At 38.6% G+C, this 21,338-nt stretch overlaps 1 protein-coding gene across 2 annotated transcripts in view; it reads left to right on the top strand.

Moving 5' to 3' along the window:
- The window catches only part of LRRC69 (leucine rich repeat containing 69), a 112,570-nt gene that overhangs the window by 73,173 nt on the left and 18,059 nt on the right, over positions 1-21,338 (top strand). For both annotated transcript variants that reach the window (XM_082719410.1, XM_082719409.1), the window contains exon 6: positions 14,390-14,491. In XM_082719410.1, the coding sequence (XP_082575536.1) occupies positions 14,390-14,491 (102 nt within the window). The remainder of the gene's footprint in view (positions 1-14,389; positions 14,492-21,338) is intronic.

Raw genomic sequence — 21,338 nt, 5'->3', positions numbered from 1 at the left:
TTACATATCTAGGTGCTCCCTGGGTGATCTGACCCAGACAATGAGAAAATGAATGGGGCGAGAATAAGGGGATAATAAATTGAAAAAAATAAATACCTTTGCATACCTGAGGTGGTATTGTTGGAAATCTAATTAATGCTAGCATTATTTTCAACTTTATTGTAGGAAGAACAGTTATAATTTATGCTCATGGATCAAATATACCCTCTTTACAGTAAGAACAAAATAAAGCAAATGAACATCTAGTTTATGTTTAATATTGCTATGGAAGTGGTCATTTTATGAAGTTATTTTATAATAATCCCGTGTAATTTTTATTCAGGTATTCAGTGTTCTGGAGTACAAGTTCCACTCAATGTCCTCTGGGGAATAATAAGTAGAGTCAGTCCAGCACTAACTGTCCTCATATGAAAAGAACTAGAGGATTTGTGCGTCTTTGGAGTGAGACCAAGATTGCCAACCAAGTGCTGTCTTTCAATAAAAGCTCTGCTCCTGCCCATTTTCATAGACACAGAGCTGGTTGTAAATTCTGTTCTCTTTCTCCACCTACACCCTGGTGATCTTGCCTGATTTGCTTCTGAATAGTCACAGTTTTTAGTTACTGGTTTGCCCCACCCTTGCTGTGTGATCCTTGTTCAAAGATTTAGAGATTTGCAAAGTGGAGAATGCAAGAGGAGGGCACCATGCTGAAAACTCAGAGTCCCACAGAAGCAGCAAAATAAGGACCACTCCTAGGGAGCGAAGTCTGGGTCACTCGTGTAAGTGCTTTCAGCATGAATAGACTAGGAAGTCGGATGGGAAGGAGATATCCATGGTGGTAAATGTTTGACAACTAGCTCTCTTTGTGGCTTCTGCCAAGTTCCGTGGGGTAAATACTCCCACCATAGCCTGGATCGGGTTACCAATATGATATCACTGGAAGCCAAATTGAACATTGGTGCTTATAATTGACTTTCCTGATCTGGTACCAGTCAGCAAATCAATGGCAGTAACCTCAGCATACTGGTAAAGAATTTAAAGAGATTATATGTCCTTTTTTTGTGTCAGAGATTCTTAATATATTAGCTTTGCTGTTTACAAGCTGTTTTTTCTTGGGTAGAGATCCTTCAATTCCCTAGTCTTATATCCTTACTATTAATTCATTTATTAAATATATATTTACATATCTTTAGTTTGCCAGGAACTATTGTTCTAGGCATTCTGGATACAAAGCTTAGTAAAATAAACTCTGTAGCCTCTTGAATCTTATATTCTAGAGGGGAAGACATAATAAACCAATACACAAAAAATAGAATTTTAGGTATTTTGTGAAGAAAGCACACAGGGCATTGTAAGCCCAGAAGGGGAAATTTTGTGGATGTGTGTGTGTGTGTGTGTGTGTGCGCACGCACGCACTGCTCTATTCTCAGTGTTTACACCATTGCAAGAACAAATCAGCATAAAGGAGGGTCTGCTACTCTAAGTATGGCTGACATGCAGTCAGAGAGACTAGAGTGATACGGAAGAACTCATGTGGCAGGTGCTGTTGAGAAGCTGGTTGAAGGCTCCATCTCAAACCCTCTTCTCTTCAACTACTTTTATGGCTAGTGGCCATGTGTCACAGTTCTGGCCAGAGAAGAATAAATTGCAATCTTTTAGGTGGAGTTTCTGGAAAAACTTTTATTTTATTATTAACTAATGTTAATAGTTGTCAGTAGAACACTTCTTCAAAGCTTCACTTATATTTGAAAACAGAAAGCAACACAATGCTTAGAAAAAAAATCTGGCATTTTATCAAGTATTATTCTTTTTGTCTACAAACTTCAGTATACAAGCAAATTGTTGAAGAGTCAATTGATTGAGTTTTCTATAACACAGGAACATGTGAACATGTATGTGAATGCTCTAAGCAACCTAATCAAGAGAGGATATTTGAAAAAAAGAATTTGGGTTTTATGTTCCTATAGCTGACCAGTGTTTCTAACCCCCCCCCCCCTTTTTTTATTATTTTCCCCCTTCTTCCAGAAGCTTTTTAGATGTTTTTTCCTTAATAACTTGTCCCCCACCCCATTACATTTTAGTACAGGAGAAAAACTGTATATATGTTTATATTGTCGCGTAGGATTGAGTTTTAGAGGGCCACGAGCCATTTTAATAATATCTAAGATTGTTTTGCCTCCCCCATAACACATTTCATCTCCTTAGGGACCATTTCAGCCCTCACTATTGAAATTCATGAGCCGAACCAGCACAGAACTAGAAAAAAATATTTTTTGCATTCTTACTTTTATACCTCATAGTCCAGATATGTGGGAGAGTTTTCAAACTTCTGAGAGAATCTTAGAATCAGCACAGATGTTGAGATAGCTTTCTTGAAATCCTTGAAATACTTTGAGTCCTGGGAAAATTTTATCTACTTTGGGAAGCTGTGTTTTTGGTCTTTCAACCCAGTATAGAAAATTTGTATTCTGTTGCTGCCATTCCCAAACACGTCTTCTGAAAGTTTGCAGATCAGAAATCAGAATTGGGGTTTTGTAAGTTTGATCGTTTGGGGAAAAAAATTTGGGAATTTCTTTTCACTCTGAATTATTTGGAAAATAGAGATAAACAAAAAGAAGATAAGCGAGATTACCCACAATTTAAGCATGATGGGGCTGGGGGAGGGAGGAATGCTTATACCTTAACATGTTAGTTTATTTTTTTCCTATTCTTCCAGAGTTTTTTTTTAAGGTCTGTGAATGCATGTGTGTATGTGCACATATAGATTTTTATAAAAAATTGGAATAGTCAGACATGCTAATGTGTTAATATTAGTATTGCTCATACATATTAGTGTATTATTCATACATACCTGTTTTATAATTATTTTATAATATGCCTTTTCAACTTCTGTTGTAAACATTTCCCCATTCATTGAAGTATTTTCCTCCCTTTCTATTTCTTTCTCTCTTTCTTCTTTTTTTTTCACATTGGGTATCTAGATTTATTGTGGAACTTTGACTTAATTATTCAATATTTTTTATCTTGGCCTATTTTGTACTAACTTTAAAAAAGTTATAGCTGACATTATTTTTAGGTGTACAATGTTAAACTAATTCCATGTGTATGACATAGTGATTTGACTCTCTCTCTCTATATCTAATGGGTAGGTGCATCATATTGGTGTTGTTTATATTTAAGCAGCCTCCTATGTTTTGACAGGTAGGAGATTTCAAACTTCTTGCCACAGCTACTGTGCTTCAGTGAATGTCATTGTAACTAATCTTTGTACATACCATTCGTGAGTCCCTTAGGAAAGATTCATTGAAATGTAATTGCTAGATCCAAATTATGCAAGCTTTTACTGCTTTAATAAATGTTGCAAGTTTTGCTTCAAAGAACTCGACATTTTCAAGTTTTAAAATTGGTTTTTATTCTTTCTTTACCTAGGTAATATTTCACATACCTCTTTAAAAATATTGATTATACTAATTACTTTAGAGTCCTGCCCTATCAGCTCTATTTCTTCTGATGTAAGTTCTTGGCTCTATTATTTCTAATGATATTGACACCCAATGATTTTCAGGTAATTTTATTTTTAAACTTTCATCTTATTTTTGAATTTGGCACACTTGAGACTTCCTGAAAGCTGGCAGCTATCTTTGCAGTTCACTTTATGGGAGAAGATAAAGTTCTTACAGTAGTTTGTATTGGTCAGTGACAGTAGAGAAATGGTTGAGAAGATATTCCTAAGGTAAAATGGATTCTGATAGCTGCTCATTTTTCCCTGTTGCTAGCCACTCAGGGTCCCTCTCACAGCTCTCTATTCAAAGCACTGAGCCTCTTGGGCTATAGGTGTGTGGAAGTCAGGGAAAGGAGGTATGAAGGTGAGAGGTGGAGTGTAGCTGTGAGATAAGAATGGGTGGTTGAATCCATAGGAATCTTCCAGCTTCTTAGTAGGGTAATCCTTCTGTCTGTTGTTTCACTACCTATTCTTTTCTGGAGGCCTTTCCTACCTCTGTGTACTGAGTTCCCTCAGTTCCATTTTTTTTGTGTGTGTGGAAATTTCCCCCTGGGCTTCCATTGAATCCTGGGTTAATACTTCCTTCTTCAAATGATAACCTTTTATAGATAGTTTCTGATCCAGTGAGAATTTCTCTTCCTGTTTTTAAATGGCTATTTATTTTTTATTTGAAAAGGTATCTTTATATCATTTTAGGATTTGTCATATGAGAGCGATATTGCTGATTGGGCTCAGTGTTACATCTTGCAACTGGAAGTACTTCTATCAACTTGCTAATACATTTGCAGCATGCAAAAATGCCTTTGGGAGGGAAAAAGGTAGACAACATAATGGCTGATCTTAACAAGCCAGAAAAACAGTAAATGTGACTTGCCTATTTTAGACAATGGACTGCATGTTGGTGTAGTACCTAGTTTTTCTAGAATGTGTTTAAGTTTACCACGTACATTATACGTCCTCATTTGACTTTCACAAGCAGTGAAATAGATATTGTTATTTTTTTTCATGAAGAACAGGCTCAGGTACTCTAAATGACTTGTACAAAGAGATTGTGTGGAAGAAGTGGATTTGGTCCCAGTCCCCAGCCTTTAAGACCAATTCTTTTTCTGTTCTATAACTAAGTATAGATTTAGTTATATGAAAAGCTTAAAAGAAAAGGTGTTTTAGTTAAAATAACAGTGACTAAGGGAAGGTAAAGAAAAGCATTCAAGAATTCTTGAAACATTGATATCTAATTTGAATAAAGAAGAACAAAGATATGTAGAGTGGAATTAAAGGTGTTTGTACCTTTGAGAAGCTTTATTTAAGACCACTTTAGGGTTTGCTTGGAAACCAAGGCAGAATCTACAAACTGGCATTCTTTCTTCAGTTCTCATCATGAGTCTGAACACTAAAATTTTAATTTCCTGTCAGAATAAAAAAATGGAAGACCAAAGATCTCACAACTGGTTTTCAAACCATAAACAGCTTTCACAAAATCTTTGAATATTTTTCTTGTGGTTCACTAATCTGAATTGTTGCCTGGTCTGAATAAATTTTAAGATGGAATTCTTCAGTTTAAATTGTAGACTATCTCAGGGCAGAGGTTGGGAACTTTGATTTCTTTGTTATTCCCCAAGGAAAGTGCCTTTTACAGTTGGGTTACTGCTGATGACTACTTTTTTATTGTAACCAGGTCTGTGAGGTTTAGAAATATGGATGAAAGAATATTGCTGGGTATATGGCTTCCCTATCCAGTGGAGAGGTACTAATTACATAATTTGCTTTCAGAAGCCTGAAACTATTTTGAAAGAGTGTTTGAAAATCTTAGCTAGATTGACAAAAGAGAGAAGTAGGTTTTTATGTTTTGCAAAGGATTCGCAGAAAGGCCCCCCAAGAAGGTTAGTTGGAGTAATTCAGAGACAGTGGAGAGAATTGTTTATCTGCTGAAGGTGGGACAAGAAAATTCTATTACATATTGAAATTGGCGTGTGTGTTTTCTTTTGGCCCTTTGTTGCAACATAAATAAAACTTAACTAGAGTTACATAGGGAGAAATAAGGAGAGTCCCATGGGGATTCGAGCAAGATCTACTGTTAAAACTAGGCAGAGCTCAGAGGTATTGGAGTGTGTTCTCAGCTCAGGTTGCTGCTGGGATCTTCAGCAGCAGGAACATGAACTGTTAGGCTATCATACTTGGTGTAATGTTGGTATGTTATAATGTAGCCACATTCTGAATGTTGCTCTGCTTATACCTTGTTTCTGGTCTCCTATAAGATCAGCATACACATAAGCTACTGTGGAGTTTCCAGCAACTTGATATAATAGCTGTTCTATTCCAGCTTCCAGAACTCAGTTGCAAATTATGTCCATGTTTCTTGGTTTAAATTCCCAAAAGAGTATATGATTAGGCAAGGCTGTAGAGTGCATATGATTTGATCAGGCCTATGATTAGCTTTCTTTGGCTCAGGAGTCAAGCCCCTGTTCAAATGTCCAAGTACCAGAATCATACCATGTAAAATCTAGGTGGCAGGGTCCCTGGGTAATGGTGGAAGGTGAGGGTTGGAGCAGCATCAGCAGAGTAGGAAAAGTTTGGTGGTCCTGGTATATGTTTAATGGAGCTGAAATTTAAACAAGGCATTTTGATTACCTAGTCTGTCTTCCTAAACCCATACATATTATATACTAAGTCTGGCACTAGGAACTGGGGATATAATGGTGAGGAACCAGGGGTCTCGGCTCTCTCAGAGCTGTGGTATAGTGGGAAAATGTATTAATCAAGTGATTAACATTATGAATATTTAATTAAAAACTGAAATCCATACATAAAAGAAAGAACCACTGGTCGATGAGAGAGACCAGTAGTCAACAGGTAGGTTAGGGAAGGCAAGGAGGAAGTAATATGAGCTGAGAGCTGAAGAATAAGTAGGAATCAATTAGGTGAAAGGAAAAGACACATTTCATACAGAGTGAAAAACATGTGGAAAGGGCTTGGGAAGGAACATGGATGTTTAGGGAACTGGAAATAATTTAGTGTGGCTGGAGCTCAGAGTCTGGATGGGAGGAGGCCATGGATGAAGAACATAGGGGATGTGGTAAGGATTTTGATCTTTATTTGAAAGGCAATATGAATTTCAAAGGATTTTAGACAGGAGACATAATCAGGTGACATAATCAGATTTACATTTTGAAAAGATCATTTTGTCTGAAGGGTAAAGGACATGTTGGAGGAGACCAGAAGGAGTGTTGGGTGCACTTTAGGTAGACTCTTGCTGAAGCCAAGTAAAAAATTTTGGTAAATTGGTCTCAGTTGTTAACAGTAGGAGTGGAAAGACTTGAACATATTTAAGAGTCGTTTAAAAGATAAATTTGGGGGGCGCCTGGGTGGCTCAGTGGGTTAAGCCGCTGCCTTCGGCTCAGGTCATGATCTCAGAGTTCTGGGATCGAGTCCCGCATCGGGCTCTCTGCTTGGCAGGGAGCCTGCTTCCCTCTCTCTCTCTGCCTGCCTCTCCATCTACTTGTGATTTCTCTCTGTCAAATAAATAAAAAATCTTTAAAAAAAAAAAAGATAAATTTGGAAATGGTTATGGGCTAGTAAGCTTTCTGTGGTCTAGCATAGAAAATGCTGGAAAAAGACCAACCTTAGGAGAGCAGATCATGAATTCACTCTTGGACATGGTGAGTTTGACTTGTATTTAAGACACAAAAGTGAAGATTTTGAGTAAGCAGTTGGCTATTGGGTGTGGGCCAGAGTCATTGGCATAGAGACTTAATTGAAATTGTGTATGTGGGTAAATTGCCTAGGGAAAAGAAAAAGTGAAAAGAAAATGTGGTAGTCTCTGTGGACAACTATTTCATGGTTGGGCAAAGAATGATAGGCCAACAAAGGAAGAGCAGAGTTAATATTGGCTAGCATGCTGAGTAGAGAAGAAATTCTGGCAACCACTGAGGGCATTTTGGAAGCTGATGACTTGATTCCTGTCTATTCTGCAGTGTGACTCTGCAAATGGGACTTATTTGCTTGAGTGCAGAAAGAGGGAAAACTGATGGCAGGGATGACCCAGGGTTAGGTTTTCTTAAACACAGGGAGTGAAGAGAGAGAGAGAACTAGAGGATTCAGGTATGTCTCTAATTTACCAGACATTTTTTTTTTTAAATATAGGAGAAGCTTTTAAAATTTTAAGTAATTCTGAGAAAAGTATTTCGTGCATACATATTTGTTTCTACTTCAAATATTTATTTTGGGGGAATTCCTTCAAGTAGAATTATCAAAGAGAAAGAATGACTTTCAGGCGTTTTGATGACATTGTAAATTTGTTTATAAGCAGATTGCCCTAGTCTTGTTTATGTTGGACAGGGTGTGTTCTAATGTTTATTTTTATTTAAACATTTTTTTCTTTAGATGTTTCTAAGAAGCTATTTATTTATTTATTTATTTATATTGAGGTATGATTAACATACAATGTAATTGTAGTTCCCAGTGTACCATGTAATGATTCAGCATTTCTATACATGATTCAGTGCTCATCATCGTAAGTGTACTCTTAATCCCTTTTGTCTATTTCACCCAAGTCCTCACCCATCTCCTTATTTTAATTTTTTTTTTTTTGCATTTTGGCAGGCAAAATAAATGTATTCCCCAAATTTTTCATTATTGTTACTCTCTTTCACTGCTTTGTATCTTTTGAGAAATTTCTTTGGTTAAGGTAATTGGCTCATACATGTGAGAATGCCTTTCCATTGTTTTTGCACATTAATGAAAACTTGTCTGGATTTCGAATCTAAGGGTCATCAGCATTTCCCTTCTCAAATGGTTAAATGTAAGATTCCATTTTATTCTGAATTTTAATGGTGTGGGCAAATCTGAGAGCAGAGTGCTAAGAAGCAGGTAGTGCACTTCTGAGGTGAAGAATGTGTAGAAAGAAAGCCAGTATTTCCAGACTGGAGAGAGGAATAGAGAAAGTGAGAGAGTGAGTTCTAGGGGTCAAAGATGGGGTCGAAAATAGTGCAGGATCCAATCATAAGAGTCCTATAGGCCAGTGTGAGGATTTTACATTTCATCTGGAGTGAGATGAGAACCACTGCATGGTTTTTATCAAGAGTAATATGATCTAATTTATGTTGTGAGGAGATCGCACCGTTGAGGATGGAGCACTCAGGGCCTGTGGAAACAAAGGCTTCTTCACCTGCTGGTTCTCGGTGGTTTGAGGACAGAAGTGGGCTCTAAAGCAGGGGTGGGATGGGGATTGTGAGAAGTTAGAAATAAGCCTTTGTAGACCAGCTATTTTTTTTACAGTGATATTTAAATCAAGAATCCTGAAGAGGATGCTGGAGCCACTGCCCCGTCAGGTTCAGGCCCAGTGAATTGAAGGCAGGAATGGGTCTGGGCTTGGGGCTTTGGCCACTTCTTCCTGGCCAGATTTGAGGAAGAGGTGTGTACATATTTAGAGCTGAGGAGTTCAGTAATCTCCTTCCCTCTAGTTTTCTCTTGCCCTCCCTTCTTCAACTCCTTTTAAGGGTCTTCTCAAGGGACAAGTATCCAGCAGATACTGAAGGATCCTTACTTTAGGTTACTTTATGCCTATTTTCACTCCCACTCATCCAGGGTGTGTAAGAGAAGGGTTCCCAGAATAGTTTTTGGCTTTGTCATGTTCAGATGATATCATCAGCCTACTCATTATACAATTCTGATTAGATATGAAGTTTATCATGTATTTTTATAAATTTCTCATTGGTCACAAATCTTACGTTTGTCGTTTTAGAATTGTTCACATATTTTTTGAATGCCATAGCTCCACACTTAAAATCTTATCCTCTTTAGCTTATTTAGGAATTCTAATTCTTGCTAACCCATGAGATTTGGGATGGTCCGAAGACCCCATGGTAATTTGCTGTTAGCTTACTTATCAGTTCTGTTGTAGTCAATATGAAATCTCAGCCTCCTTTTTCCTTCTTGCTGAACCAGACCATTCTGGTCTCCCTTATTACTTTAGTCTAAAGCAACAGAAGGACTTGTTGAATTTATACATTGTTCCTGAGGCCTGGGGCTTTGGAGAAACTGTTAACAATTGATCACGTCTGGAGAAGAAGGTTTTTGAAAAATTTGAGTTCTTAGGGAGAGCCGTGTGTGTCTGGGTTTCGGAGAAGACATTTGTTAACTTACCAGTTATTTACTGGGTATCAGCTGTGTTTTAAGTACTGAATTTAGGGGTTGCATTACATAGGCACTTAAGATGTGGTTCTTAAAGAGACTAAAGCTTGATAGATGAAGATAGGATTTTCGAAAATGTTTGTTTCTAGTATTGAAGGTGGTATGATTTATATTTAAGGCCCAAGGGGTAGACATGGAAACATTTGGCAGAAGCCAAAGAAGCTTAGGTGGGTAATATTTTATCTTCAATATTTTCATCTTGAAGAAGATGTGATCCAGGAGTGGGATGAGTAGAAGGCACAGCATGAGTAGTAACTGAAAGATAAGACACAGGCCTCTTGTGAGACCCCTGAGTACCTTAGGATGACTGGCGTATAAGGGTGAAGGTTGGGCTTACCAGGATATGGGCTTGGAGAAACTGGCCAAGAAAGGCCAATTTTGACATACTAGGGCTTTTGAATTTATTCTGCGGGCAAAAGAGAACATTGAAAAGTATTAAGCAGGATTGTATTATGATCAGAATCTCATTTTAAGAGACTACTTTGGCAGCAGAAGTTTGCATGGACACTAATTTGAGTACTGTTGTAGTAATTCATATAAGGTGAGGGCCTTAATCGAGGCAGAGGGTTAGTGGCTAGGGTTGAAAGGAGGAGGAGAGTCTGCAATGGTAGTGAGGAGGTGGGTGGGAGAGTGGGTGGAAATAAAGGATAGATTCCAGGGGTGTCTGGGTGGCGCAGTCAGTTGAGTGTCCAATTCTGGGTTTTGACTCAGGTCTTGATCTCAGGGTGGTGAGATTTAGCCTCATGGAGTCTGCTTAAGTTTCTCTCTCCCTCTCCCTCTGCCCAACTCATGCTCTTTCTGTCTCTTAAATAAATAAGTAAGTCTTCAAAAAAATGATATATTACAGAAATTTTAAGAAAGTAGAATTGACAGAACATGGAGGGAGATTTGATGTAGGAAAATGTGGAAGAAACATGAGTTTAGTTTCAAATGTTGCAGTTTATTGATTGTGTGACATCTGGCTGGAGGTGTTCCATAGATAGCCAGATATTTGAGAGCATTACCCAGGAAGTTCGTTTGTAAAGGTGGTTGGACTTCCACACAAAGATCTTCTAATCCTTGATTTTATTTTATTTTATTTTTTAATATTTTATTTATTTATTTGACAGAGAGAGATCACAAGTAGGCAGAGAGGCAGGTAGAGAGGGGGAAGCTCCCCACTGAGCAGAGAGCCCGATGTGGGGCTCGATCCCAGGACCCTGAGATCATGACGAAAGGCAGAGACTTAACCCACTGAGCCACCCAGGTGCCCCTAGTCCTTGATTTTAATGAGCTTTCCAAGTTTTCACTTCAGCAAACCACCTCCACATTCATGTCTGGATCTTACCATTATTTTCACCTGCTCTAAATTGGAAGAATGAAAGTCTAGTATGGCAGTTTGAGCACTGGTTCCTCCAGTTCCCTATTGGTTTACAGCTATATCTTTTCTTTTGGGTCACTGACAATGTCATATCCCTTTATTTCTCCTTTTAGTTCTGGTCCATTGAAATTTTGTACTATCATTTCTTTTTCTATCTGTCCTAGACCATAAAGTCCAAGCATTTACTTTTAGTATATACAGTGCACCTATTCCTTTGCTTTCTGACATATCCATTCTGCAGACTCTCCAGGTTGGATCTGGGCTGCCGGGTGCTAAATGGAAGCACACAATGTGTAGACAGGAATCACCACATGTGAGGATTCCAGTAGGTCCTTCAGCACTTCTGTAATATTTTTGCTTGTCCCTGGCCAGGTTTTTCTTCAAAAATCTGTAGCACATTCCAGACTTTCACCACATTCTTCTTGCCTCCTTCCACAGTGACACCTTGCTTCACAACTCAGTTGACAGATGGTCTTACTCTCTATTTTAGAGACAAAATTGAAGGGATCATGTCTGACTCCCTCAATGATCCAAGCCCACACCTTCAAACATATTCCTGCCTGCATTTACACTTCCTTTCTTCTGGTTACAGAAGAGGAAATAATTCAAAGATGTTAGAAGTCAAAGGTCATTCTGTGTTCACCTGATCATTACTATTTCAATTATTCTTGTATCTCCTTCACATTAATCTCTGTGTTGGCACTTGCCTTCTATGTGCTCAAGTGATCTTCATCTTAAAAAAAAATAAAACCCCTCATTTGAACCTTCATTTCCCTACAGCTGAGAATCTCCTCTCCACAGGGAACAGATCAATGAGCATTTATAATTTTTTGCCTCTATATCAAGAGTTTTCCAAAGTCAACCTAGTTTTGGGCCTCATATTTCTCTGTGGGGGCTCTCCTGTGCAAGGTAGAATGTTTAGCGGCATCATTGCTCTTTATTACTTAGAGGCCAGTAATATGCCCCCATTCCCAGTTATGACATTCAAAGATGTCTAGAAATTTCTATTATGGGGGAGGGGCAAAATTGTTCCAGTTGAGATAAAACTCATAGCTCCTGTTGTTGAGTAGGCAGGTGCAGAGACTCTGAAAAGCTGTAACAACATTTTATTAAATAGAAGACAATGTAACTTATTATGCTACTGGAGTGGCAACAATGGCCAAAAATATTGTCCTATTAAGAAGGAAGGCTGGCCAGAAACCCAGTAGTGCCCAGAGAGAGGGTATGAAAAAATGTTATTCTGGGGAATATTCAGAATGGACGTTGAGAGATTGGTGTGACTTCAGGTTACTGAAATGCCTCCTGCAAAACACATGCTAATGAATTTCATTAATTAATGTCCCTTCAGGAGGATAACTTATTTCTGAAATATTTTGTGTAACAAGGTAGCAAACAGAGTGATTCATTGCCATGTATGGTGGAAGTGTAGTGACAGAAATTGAAGGAAGAGAAGCATGACCCCTAAAGAGAAATGTATGCCCTTTGAACCATGCTCAAATTTGAAATGAGGTTCATATGTTAATGATATTTACATATAGCAAGGTATTCAAGTTTGTATGTTTTGGAAAAGGGCTATGCGTTTTGATATAAATTATGGAGTGTTCTTTAGGACATAAAGGAGAAAAATGATGATTCTATTAAGCATGGGGAGTGCTTTCTTCCTTTCAGCACACCCAGCGCTGACTTGGGGCTACCACTGGATTCAACTCTCTAGGTTGCTTCCTGATGGTAGACAACATAGGAAACTGCCTTAGGAAAGTCAGAATGTCTGCTCTGGGACTAGGAGACAAGGTGGTTCCAATGTGGCCTTGAGTTCTGTATTTTATTTCAAAATGTTGTCTACGTTGTAGAAATTTCCTGAGACTTTTGAGACCTAGTGACATGGTGCCCTCGAAAGATGTTTTAAATCAATTATTTTAATTTGCTGAATTTCAAACGCTAAGCTGAAATCAGGGAAATATCTTTAATTCTCCCGTAAGTGTGAGGATGCCAGCTCATTGTGGCGCATAGAAACCAGTTTTCCACATCTCTTCCCAGCTCTGTGTTTGGTGAATGGAATCAGCCATGGTAGCAGTATTTACACCAATGAATCAAAACATGCTACAATTCAGGGCTTTTAAAAATTTTTTTATCTCCAGAGAACTGTTTTACCAGCATACCACTGAAGATAGGTCTTCTTTTTTCCATTTCACAGCTGAAACTGAGGCTTGGAAAAGTAATTCTCTAAATGAATTTAACTTGGAAAACACATGATTTCCTGGGGGGCAAGGCACACTATTAATATGAGAGAATCCTTTATTTTTCTCCTAATAATGGTAGACTCAAATGGCAGACAATTGAATTTAAGTTTTCTTCATAGAAGATTAAATATCCTTGTGAAATCTGTTCTCCTTTTTTATTTTCACTGTGCACAATAGGTTATAATGAGAACATTTTGATTTTCCTCTTTTTCTCTTACCTTTCTCACTGAATATAAATGATCTTGGTTCACAGCCTTTGAGACCTGAGTATTGGTGTATATTAGAATGTTATTTTTCATTATACTTGGTTTTCTAATAAATACATTATTTGCAATATATTCTCAGCATTTTGATTGGGAATAATCAAATAATTGATTAATAATAATTATTAATAATATTATTAATTATAATAATAATTGATTGATTGATTGATTAACTGATCTCTCTTCTATTACTAATCAATCCTATTATCCTGAACAAGTTTTCACAATTGTCTAGTATAGAGGATGCCACCAGGGACCTGAAAGGTCATTGCATTGCCATTCATGCTAGCATGAAGGCTCTTAAGCTTCTAAAAAGTAAAGTATGGGGGCGCCTGGGTGGCTCAGTGGGTTACGCCACTGCCTTCGGCTCAGGTCATGATCTCAGGGTCCTGGGATCGAGTCCCGCATCGGGCTCTCTGCTCAGCAGGGAGCCTGCTTCCTCCTCTCTCTCTCTGCCTGCCTCTCTGCCTACTTGTGGTCTCTCTCTGTCAAATAAATAAATAAAATCTTAAAAAAAAAAAAAAGTAAAGTATGTCCTGCTCTTAAAATACTAACATGGAGGGGTGCCTGGGTGGCTCAGTGGGTTAAGCCGCTGCCTTCGGCTCAGGTCATGATCTCAGGGTCCTGGGATCGAGTCCCCCATCGGGCTCTCTGCTCAGCAGGGAGCCTGCTTCCCTCTCTCTCTCTCTGCCTGCCTCTCCATCTACTTGTGATTTCTCTCTGTCAAATAAATAAATAAAATCTTTAAAAAAAAAATACTAACATGGAATAGAAGTTCTAAATAAAGTAAGATGTAGCCTGAAAAGTAAAGTTTGTTATTTTATCAGGAAATGAAGTTTTTATTTTGTTTCAAAAGTTTCAGAACCTGAAGCTAAAGGAATTCTACTGTGAAGGAAATCCACTGTTCCTGAGGCAGCCAGTTAATGCTGTACAACAGGAAGACGCCTGGAGTCTACAGGTGAAGCCTTCTATCATTTACACAGGTCTTCAAGCGAAAGCCCTGATTTAAATTTTAAAGAGTTTTCTTTAAAGCAGTTTTGCAAGCCAGCCAATGATTGTTGCAACCTTAGTCCATTGGCACTGTGGATCCTAGAAATAACTTCTTTGACTGGCTTACAGAATCCAATGTAATCCTAATTTCCAGAATGACCAGATTTAGAGAAATGGAAACATTTTGTTGGATGAAAAGAAAAGAGGAATTTGTTTTCACTTTAACCTTCTAAGTATTTTTTCAGTATTGTCTAAGAATATGTTTAATTTGTTCTTACCAGGATCTTTGCCTCTTCCATCCTATTTTCACTTGTCCCTATTTCTAGTAGATGAATGAATCTGATTCAGAAATCATGTTAATGTTAGTCAGACAAATTGATGATATTAAAAGATGGAATAGAAAAGCATATTAGAGGATTCTATGTGGTTCTTTGGTGATAGATGAATTAAAGATTGTAATCTTCCCACATTTGAGTATGTGTCTCCATCCTGACTTTGAACTTCTCAGGTTCTAAGTGCTTAACAGGAATGAACTTATTTAGTTCTGTAATAATCTTAAAAAAGTAGCACCATTATTATCCCCCTTCTACATTAAATGAGACCCAGATAGGTTAAATAACTTGTCCAAGTTCACAGAGCTAGCCGGTGTTGGGACGATGATGCCCACCTAAGCAGCTGGGCTTCAGATTCCATTCTCAGAAAGGTCCATTGTCTCAGAAAGATGCTGCAGGAAGGTGAGGGAAAAGGGGATAGAGTTAGTCCCTTCCTGGAAGAGGTTCTGATTTGTCGAGGGGACTGAATGAGCAGTTAACCCAACGTGGCAGTGGTCTCATTGGGAGCCTTTGTAGTCAAGAATGTTGCCCTGTGGCTAGGATGAAGACACAGAGTGAGAGAGCAGTATTTCTTTTCTCTTTTTTTTATGCCAGGAGCACAAGCATTTACAGACACACACACACACACACACACGCACACACACAGTTGACCTCTAAACAACACAGGGACTAGGAGCATCAGCCCCATGCAGTTGAAAATCCATGTGTAACTTTTGACTCCACCAAAACTTAACTACTAATAGCCTACTGGTGTTGGAAGCCTTGCCAGTAACATAAATAGTTGATGAACATATTAACATATAAGAAATAAGAGTTAATATACATATGTATTATATACTGTAGTCCTACAATAAAGTAAGCTAGAGAAAAGAAAATGTTAAAATCATAAAGAAGAGAAAATATTGTACTACACTGTATTGAAAAATTCATTAACTTTGAAAACCAGAGGGGCTTAACATTGTGAGCTTTTACCATTTTTGTTTTGTTTTGTTTTGGCACATTGTGAGTTTTTATAATCAGTGGGGCTTAACACCTGGAACTTTAAAAATCAGCGGCTTAGCTCTGGGAGAGCCAAAGGGTGATAAAAAACTGAGTCCCCACCCTTGAAGAGACAGAGGAGAAGAGAGTTGGGGGAAATTGGAGTGGGAGACAAGCCATGAGAGACTGTGGACTCTGAAAAACAACCTGAGGGTTTTGGAGGGGCGGGGTGTGGGAGGTTGGGGGAGCCTGGTGGTGTGTATTAGGGAGGGCACGGATTGCATGGAGCACTGGGTGTGGTGCATAAACGATGAATTCTGGTACACTGAAAAGAAATTAAAAAAAAAAAAAAAGAGAGCGAGAGAGAGAGACAGCCTAACAAACAGCCCCAGTGATAGAGCATAGAAGCAGCAGTTTGAGCAACACTTGGGGTATGGGAGAGATATTTATTTATTATCTCAGAGCTTGTGCAGGAGGGGCAGGGATCTTTGGGAGACTTCTCTGAAAACAAGAGCTGGAAGGCCCACACCCCCGGCCTAGATACACAAACACATGCAGGAACCAGCAGAATGTGAATACTCCACAGAGCTTGCTAACAGTGTACCCCACACCCACCTCTTCTGCAGACTCATTCCCTCCAACCCTGGCTTCCCCAGGAGTTTTCCAGATCGGCACAGGTCTCCTCCCACAGCAGACCTGTACAAAGCTTGCTGACACTATGTGCCCTGCCCTTGCATTCTCCTGTTGAGCAGAACCCTCTAACCTGCCCCCCACAAGAGTCCAAATCTATGCCACAAGCGTGGCATTGTGTAAGCAGTCCCAGTAGGGGCCAGCACCATTCCAACATGACTCCTGTCCTGGCGAGAGTTGAAGATAACCACACATACCAGTTAAATTGCAGCCCCAGCAGTAGGCTGAGGGCAAACATCTGGTCTAACTACACACTTTACCCATCGGTGAAAGTCCTCCCCCGACCCCCCTGCCTTGGTATAACACCGGGAGAGTGCCTTGCAGTTTGGTGCTACTGCAGCTCTGACAAATGCCTGGTCTGACCCCACTCAAGCTCAGGGCAGCCCCACATTTGCCCATTAACAACAGAGGGACCAAACTTGCCAACAACAGGGAAAGTGAGCCATTGCTGACAACTGGCCTGAAGCAAATACAGCTCAGCCATAGCAGTAGGGCACACACAACTCACATAGGAGACACTCCTGAAACTCTAGATTCTGATGACCAGGGGACATTTTACTACAGGATACCGCAGGACCTCTCCTTCATAAGGCCACTACCTATAAGAGCAGGAGACCATAAAAAACTACTATAACTGATAAATGAATTTAATAAGCTCACAGGATACAAAATCAATATATAGAAATCTGTTGCATTTCTATACACTAATAACAAAAGAGTAGGAAGGGAAATTAAGTAATGGTATTTATTTTATTGCACCCAAAATAATAAAATATCTAGGATTGAACTTAACCAAAAAAGTGAAGACCTGAACTCTGAAAACTTTAGAATATCAATGAGATAAATTGAAGATGACGCAAACCAATGGAAGGAGAATCCATACTCATGGATTGGGAGAATAAATATTGTTTAAATGGCCTTACCACCAAAAACATTCTACAGATTTAAAGCAATCCCTATCAAAATATCAATAGTGTCTTTCATAGAACTAGAACAAATGATCCTAAAATTTGTATGAAACCACAAAAGGCCCCAAACAGCCAAAGCAATTTTTTAAAGGATTTAAAAAAATTTTACAGAGTGAGAGAGAGCCCAAGCAGGGGGAGTGGCAGGCAGAGGGGGAAGAAGTCTCTCCTCTGGGCAAAAAGTCTGATATGGGACTTGAATCCAGGACCCTGGCATCATGACTTGAGCTGAAGGCAGATGCTTAACCAACTGAGCCACCCACATTGCCAAAGCAATTTTAAAAAAGAACAAAACTGGAGGAATCACAATTCCAGATCTCAAGATATACTACAAAGCAGTAGTAATCAAAACAGTATGGTACTGGCACAAAAATAGACACATAGATCAGTAGAATGGAATGGAGATCCCAGATATAAATATAAACCCATGCTTCTATGGTCAGTCTACAACAAAAGAGGCAAGAATATAATGGGGAAAAGACCATCTTTTTAAAAAATGGTGTTGGGAAAACTGGATAGTCACATGCACAAGATTGAAACTGGACCACTTTCTTACGCCATACAAAAATAAACTGAAAATAGATGAAAGACCTAAATGTGAGACAGTAGTCATAAAAATCATAGAGGAGAGCACAGGCAGTAATTTCTTTGACATTTTTTCTAGATATGTCTCTAAGGCAAAGGAAACAAAAGCAAAAATAAACTATTGGGACTACACCAAAATAAAAAGCTTCTGCACAGCAAAAGACAGAATCAATGAAACAAAAATAAGGGTTTAATATCCAAAAAATATAAAGAACGTATACAACTCAACACCAAAAGAACAAATACTCCAGTTAAAAATGAGCAGAAGAGGGGCACCTGGGTGGCTCAGTGAGTTAAGCCGCTGCCTTCGGCTCAGGTCATGATCTCAGGGTCCTGGGATCGAGCCCCGCATTGGGCTCTCTGCTCAGCAGGGAGCCTGCTTCCCTCTCTCTCTCTGCCTGCCTCTCCATCTACTTGTGATCTCTGTCAAATAAATACATGAAGTCTTAAAAAAAAAATGAGCAGAAGATATGAACAGACATTTTTCTGAAAAAGACACACAGATGACCAAGAGACAAAGTTGCTTAACATCACTCATCAACAGGGAATTATAAACCAAAACCACAGTGAGATATTCCCTCACTCTGTCAGAATGTCTAAAATGAGAAATGCAAGAAGCAACAAGTGCTGGCGAGGATGTGGAGAAAAACTGACATTACTGATATAAACTATTAAAAAAATTTTTTAATGATTTTTTTAAGTAATCTCTATACCCATCATGGGGCTCAAACTCCGAACCTTGAGATCAGGAGTCACATGTTCCACCAACTAGGCCAGCCAGGCACCCCTGATTTAAACTACTTGATCTGTCAAAGAATTGTAGAGCTTTGATTTAGGCTATGCCTTGGTTAAGATTTTTAAGAACTTCTGGGATGTCTGGGTGGCTCAGTTAGTTAAGTGGCTGCCTTCGGCTCAGGTCATGATCCCAGCATCCTGGGATGGAGTCCCGCATCAGGCTCCTTGCTCAGCAGGGAGCCTGCTTCTCCCTCTGCCTCTGCTGCCACTCTGCCTGTCTGTGCTCTCTCTCTCTGACAAATAAAGAAATAAATAAAATCTTAAAAAAAAAAGATTTTTAAAAACTTTTCTTCACCTCAAAGATTTATGAACTAAAATTTAATGTTTATGACTAGATTATAACAAAATATTAACCAAAGCATACTGCACCAGTAAATGTTGGACTAAAAGTTTTATCTATGTTATCTAATTTAATTCTCTGAATTCTGTGTGATAGTATTAGAAAAAAAACAAACCCTATTTTACAGGTGTGGTATCCAAGATTAGAGAAGTTAATAAGGACTTTGCCAGATAGTATCACCCTGCTGAAAAGTTGTAGAGCCAGGATTTCTACTGGCTCTACTATTTATCTGTCTGTCTCTAAGAATCTTTCCTCTTGATGATGTTTTAATGCCAGTCATACACACAGTAACATTTGGTCATATAACAGTTTCAAAGTTCATCATTCCTTCTAAGACTTTATAACTGTTGTTACATTTTATAATTTTAATATTTTTAAAAATATTTTTATTTTTTATAAACATATATTTTTATCCCCAGGGGTACAGGTCTGTGAATCGCCAGGTTACACACTTCACAGCACTCACCATAGCACAGACCCTCCCCAATGTCCATAACCCTACCCCCTTCTCTCAACCCCCCTCCCCCCAGCAGCCCTCAGTCTGTTTTGTGAGATTAAGGGTCACTTATGGTTTGTCTCCCTCCCAATGCCATCTTGTTTCATTTATTCTTCTCCTACCCCCTTAAGCCCCCATGTTGCATCACCACTTCCTCATATCAGGGAGATCATATGATAGTTGTCTTTCTCTGACTTATTTTGCTAAGCATGATACCCTCTAGTTCCATCCACGTCATTGCAAATAGCAAGATTTCAATTCTTTTGATGGCTGCATAGTGTTCCATTGTGTATATATACCACATCTTCTTGATCCATTCATCTGTTGATGAACACCAATTTTTTAAAAAGATTTATTTGTTTGTTTGTTTAGAGAGCAGATGTGGCTGATGTGAGTGGCAGGAGGGGCAGAGGGAGAGAATCCTCAAGCTGATTCCCCACAGAGATTGGAGCCTGAACAGGTTTCAATCTCGTGACCCAAGAGGTCATGACCTGAGCTGAAACCAAGAGTATAATTTTAATATTTATAAAAATATAATTTGTGTATGGATAATTTTAAAATTCAAATTAAATAATCATATGTAAGGAAAAATAAAAACATCTAGCTGAAACTGATTTTAATATATGATGGTTTAAGCATAGGAATCATCTCTGATGTACATATAGTTAGATAAAAAAATATTCTAACATAATAGCACATAAGCTATTCAAAAGGAACAATTTATTTGTTCATAAAAGATTTCTTGACTTTTAATAACGCTAGAATTAGGCCATCATTAAGCTGTATGTTCTCAAAAACTGCATTGCCTGTATCTTTTTTAAGATTTTATTTATTTATTTGACAGACAGAGATCACAAGTAGGCAGAGAGGCAGGCAGAGAGAGAGGAGGAAGCAGGCTCCCTGCTGAGCAGAGAGCCTGATAGTGCGACTTGATCCCAGGAACCCGAGATCATGACCTGAGCTGAAGGGAGAGGCTTTAACCCACTGAGCCACCCAGGCACCCTGCATTGCCTGTACCTTTAAGAGGTGTCCTAAAAGTTACTATTGGTCATGCCAATAATATATTACTTTATATATGCTAGCAGTTCCAAGTCATAACCTTATGTTTCAGCGGTATGTGTTATTCTTCCAAAGTAACATATTGGCAGCAAGTAGGAGAAGAACATAATTAATGGGTAATATAAGAGTTGTCAAGAGACATATCAAGTGCAACAAACATGTTTGGTTCCAGAAACTGTAAATTGAAAAAGTGAACTGTATGAATTGTGACCTATTTATAGGTCCCATGTATTTCAGCAAATTTTCCTACCATCTGCTGCTTGGGAAGTGAATCCTTGTTTATTCGTTTTCTGCTTTATTGTGAGACCTAGCCATTGAGATTTGATAGCTAAACATTGACCTCTAAAATTAGTATATCATTCTGAATCACAAACTCTTCTCTGTGTAAGTAAAGAAGAGGATTTGATAATGGGCATCTAATTTAGGAGTCCTGGTAATTTTCGTATGAGAGTAATTATTCCAGAAAGGATGACCTTATCATGTAACAATCCAGGAAAAAGAGCTGAAGTAGGGAGGAGGTTGTGCTGTTGAGGATCAGACATTTAAGGAGCCCAATCTTATGGCTGTTTGCTGTA

This window comes from Mustela nivalis, assembly GCF_964662115.1.
Source record: "Mustela nivalis genome assembly, chromosome: 2".
Taxonomy (NCBI): domain Eukaryota; kingdom Metazoa; phylum Chordata; class Mammalia; order Carnivora; family Mustelidae; genus Mustela; species Mustela nivalis.
This window is presented reverse-complemented; position numbering and strand designations above follow the sequence as displayed.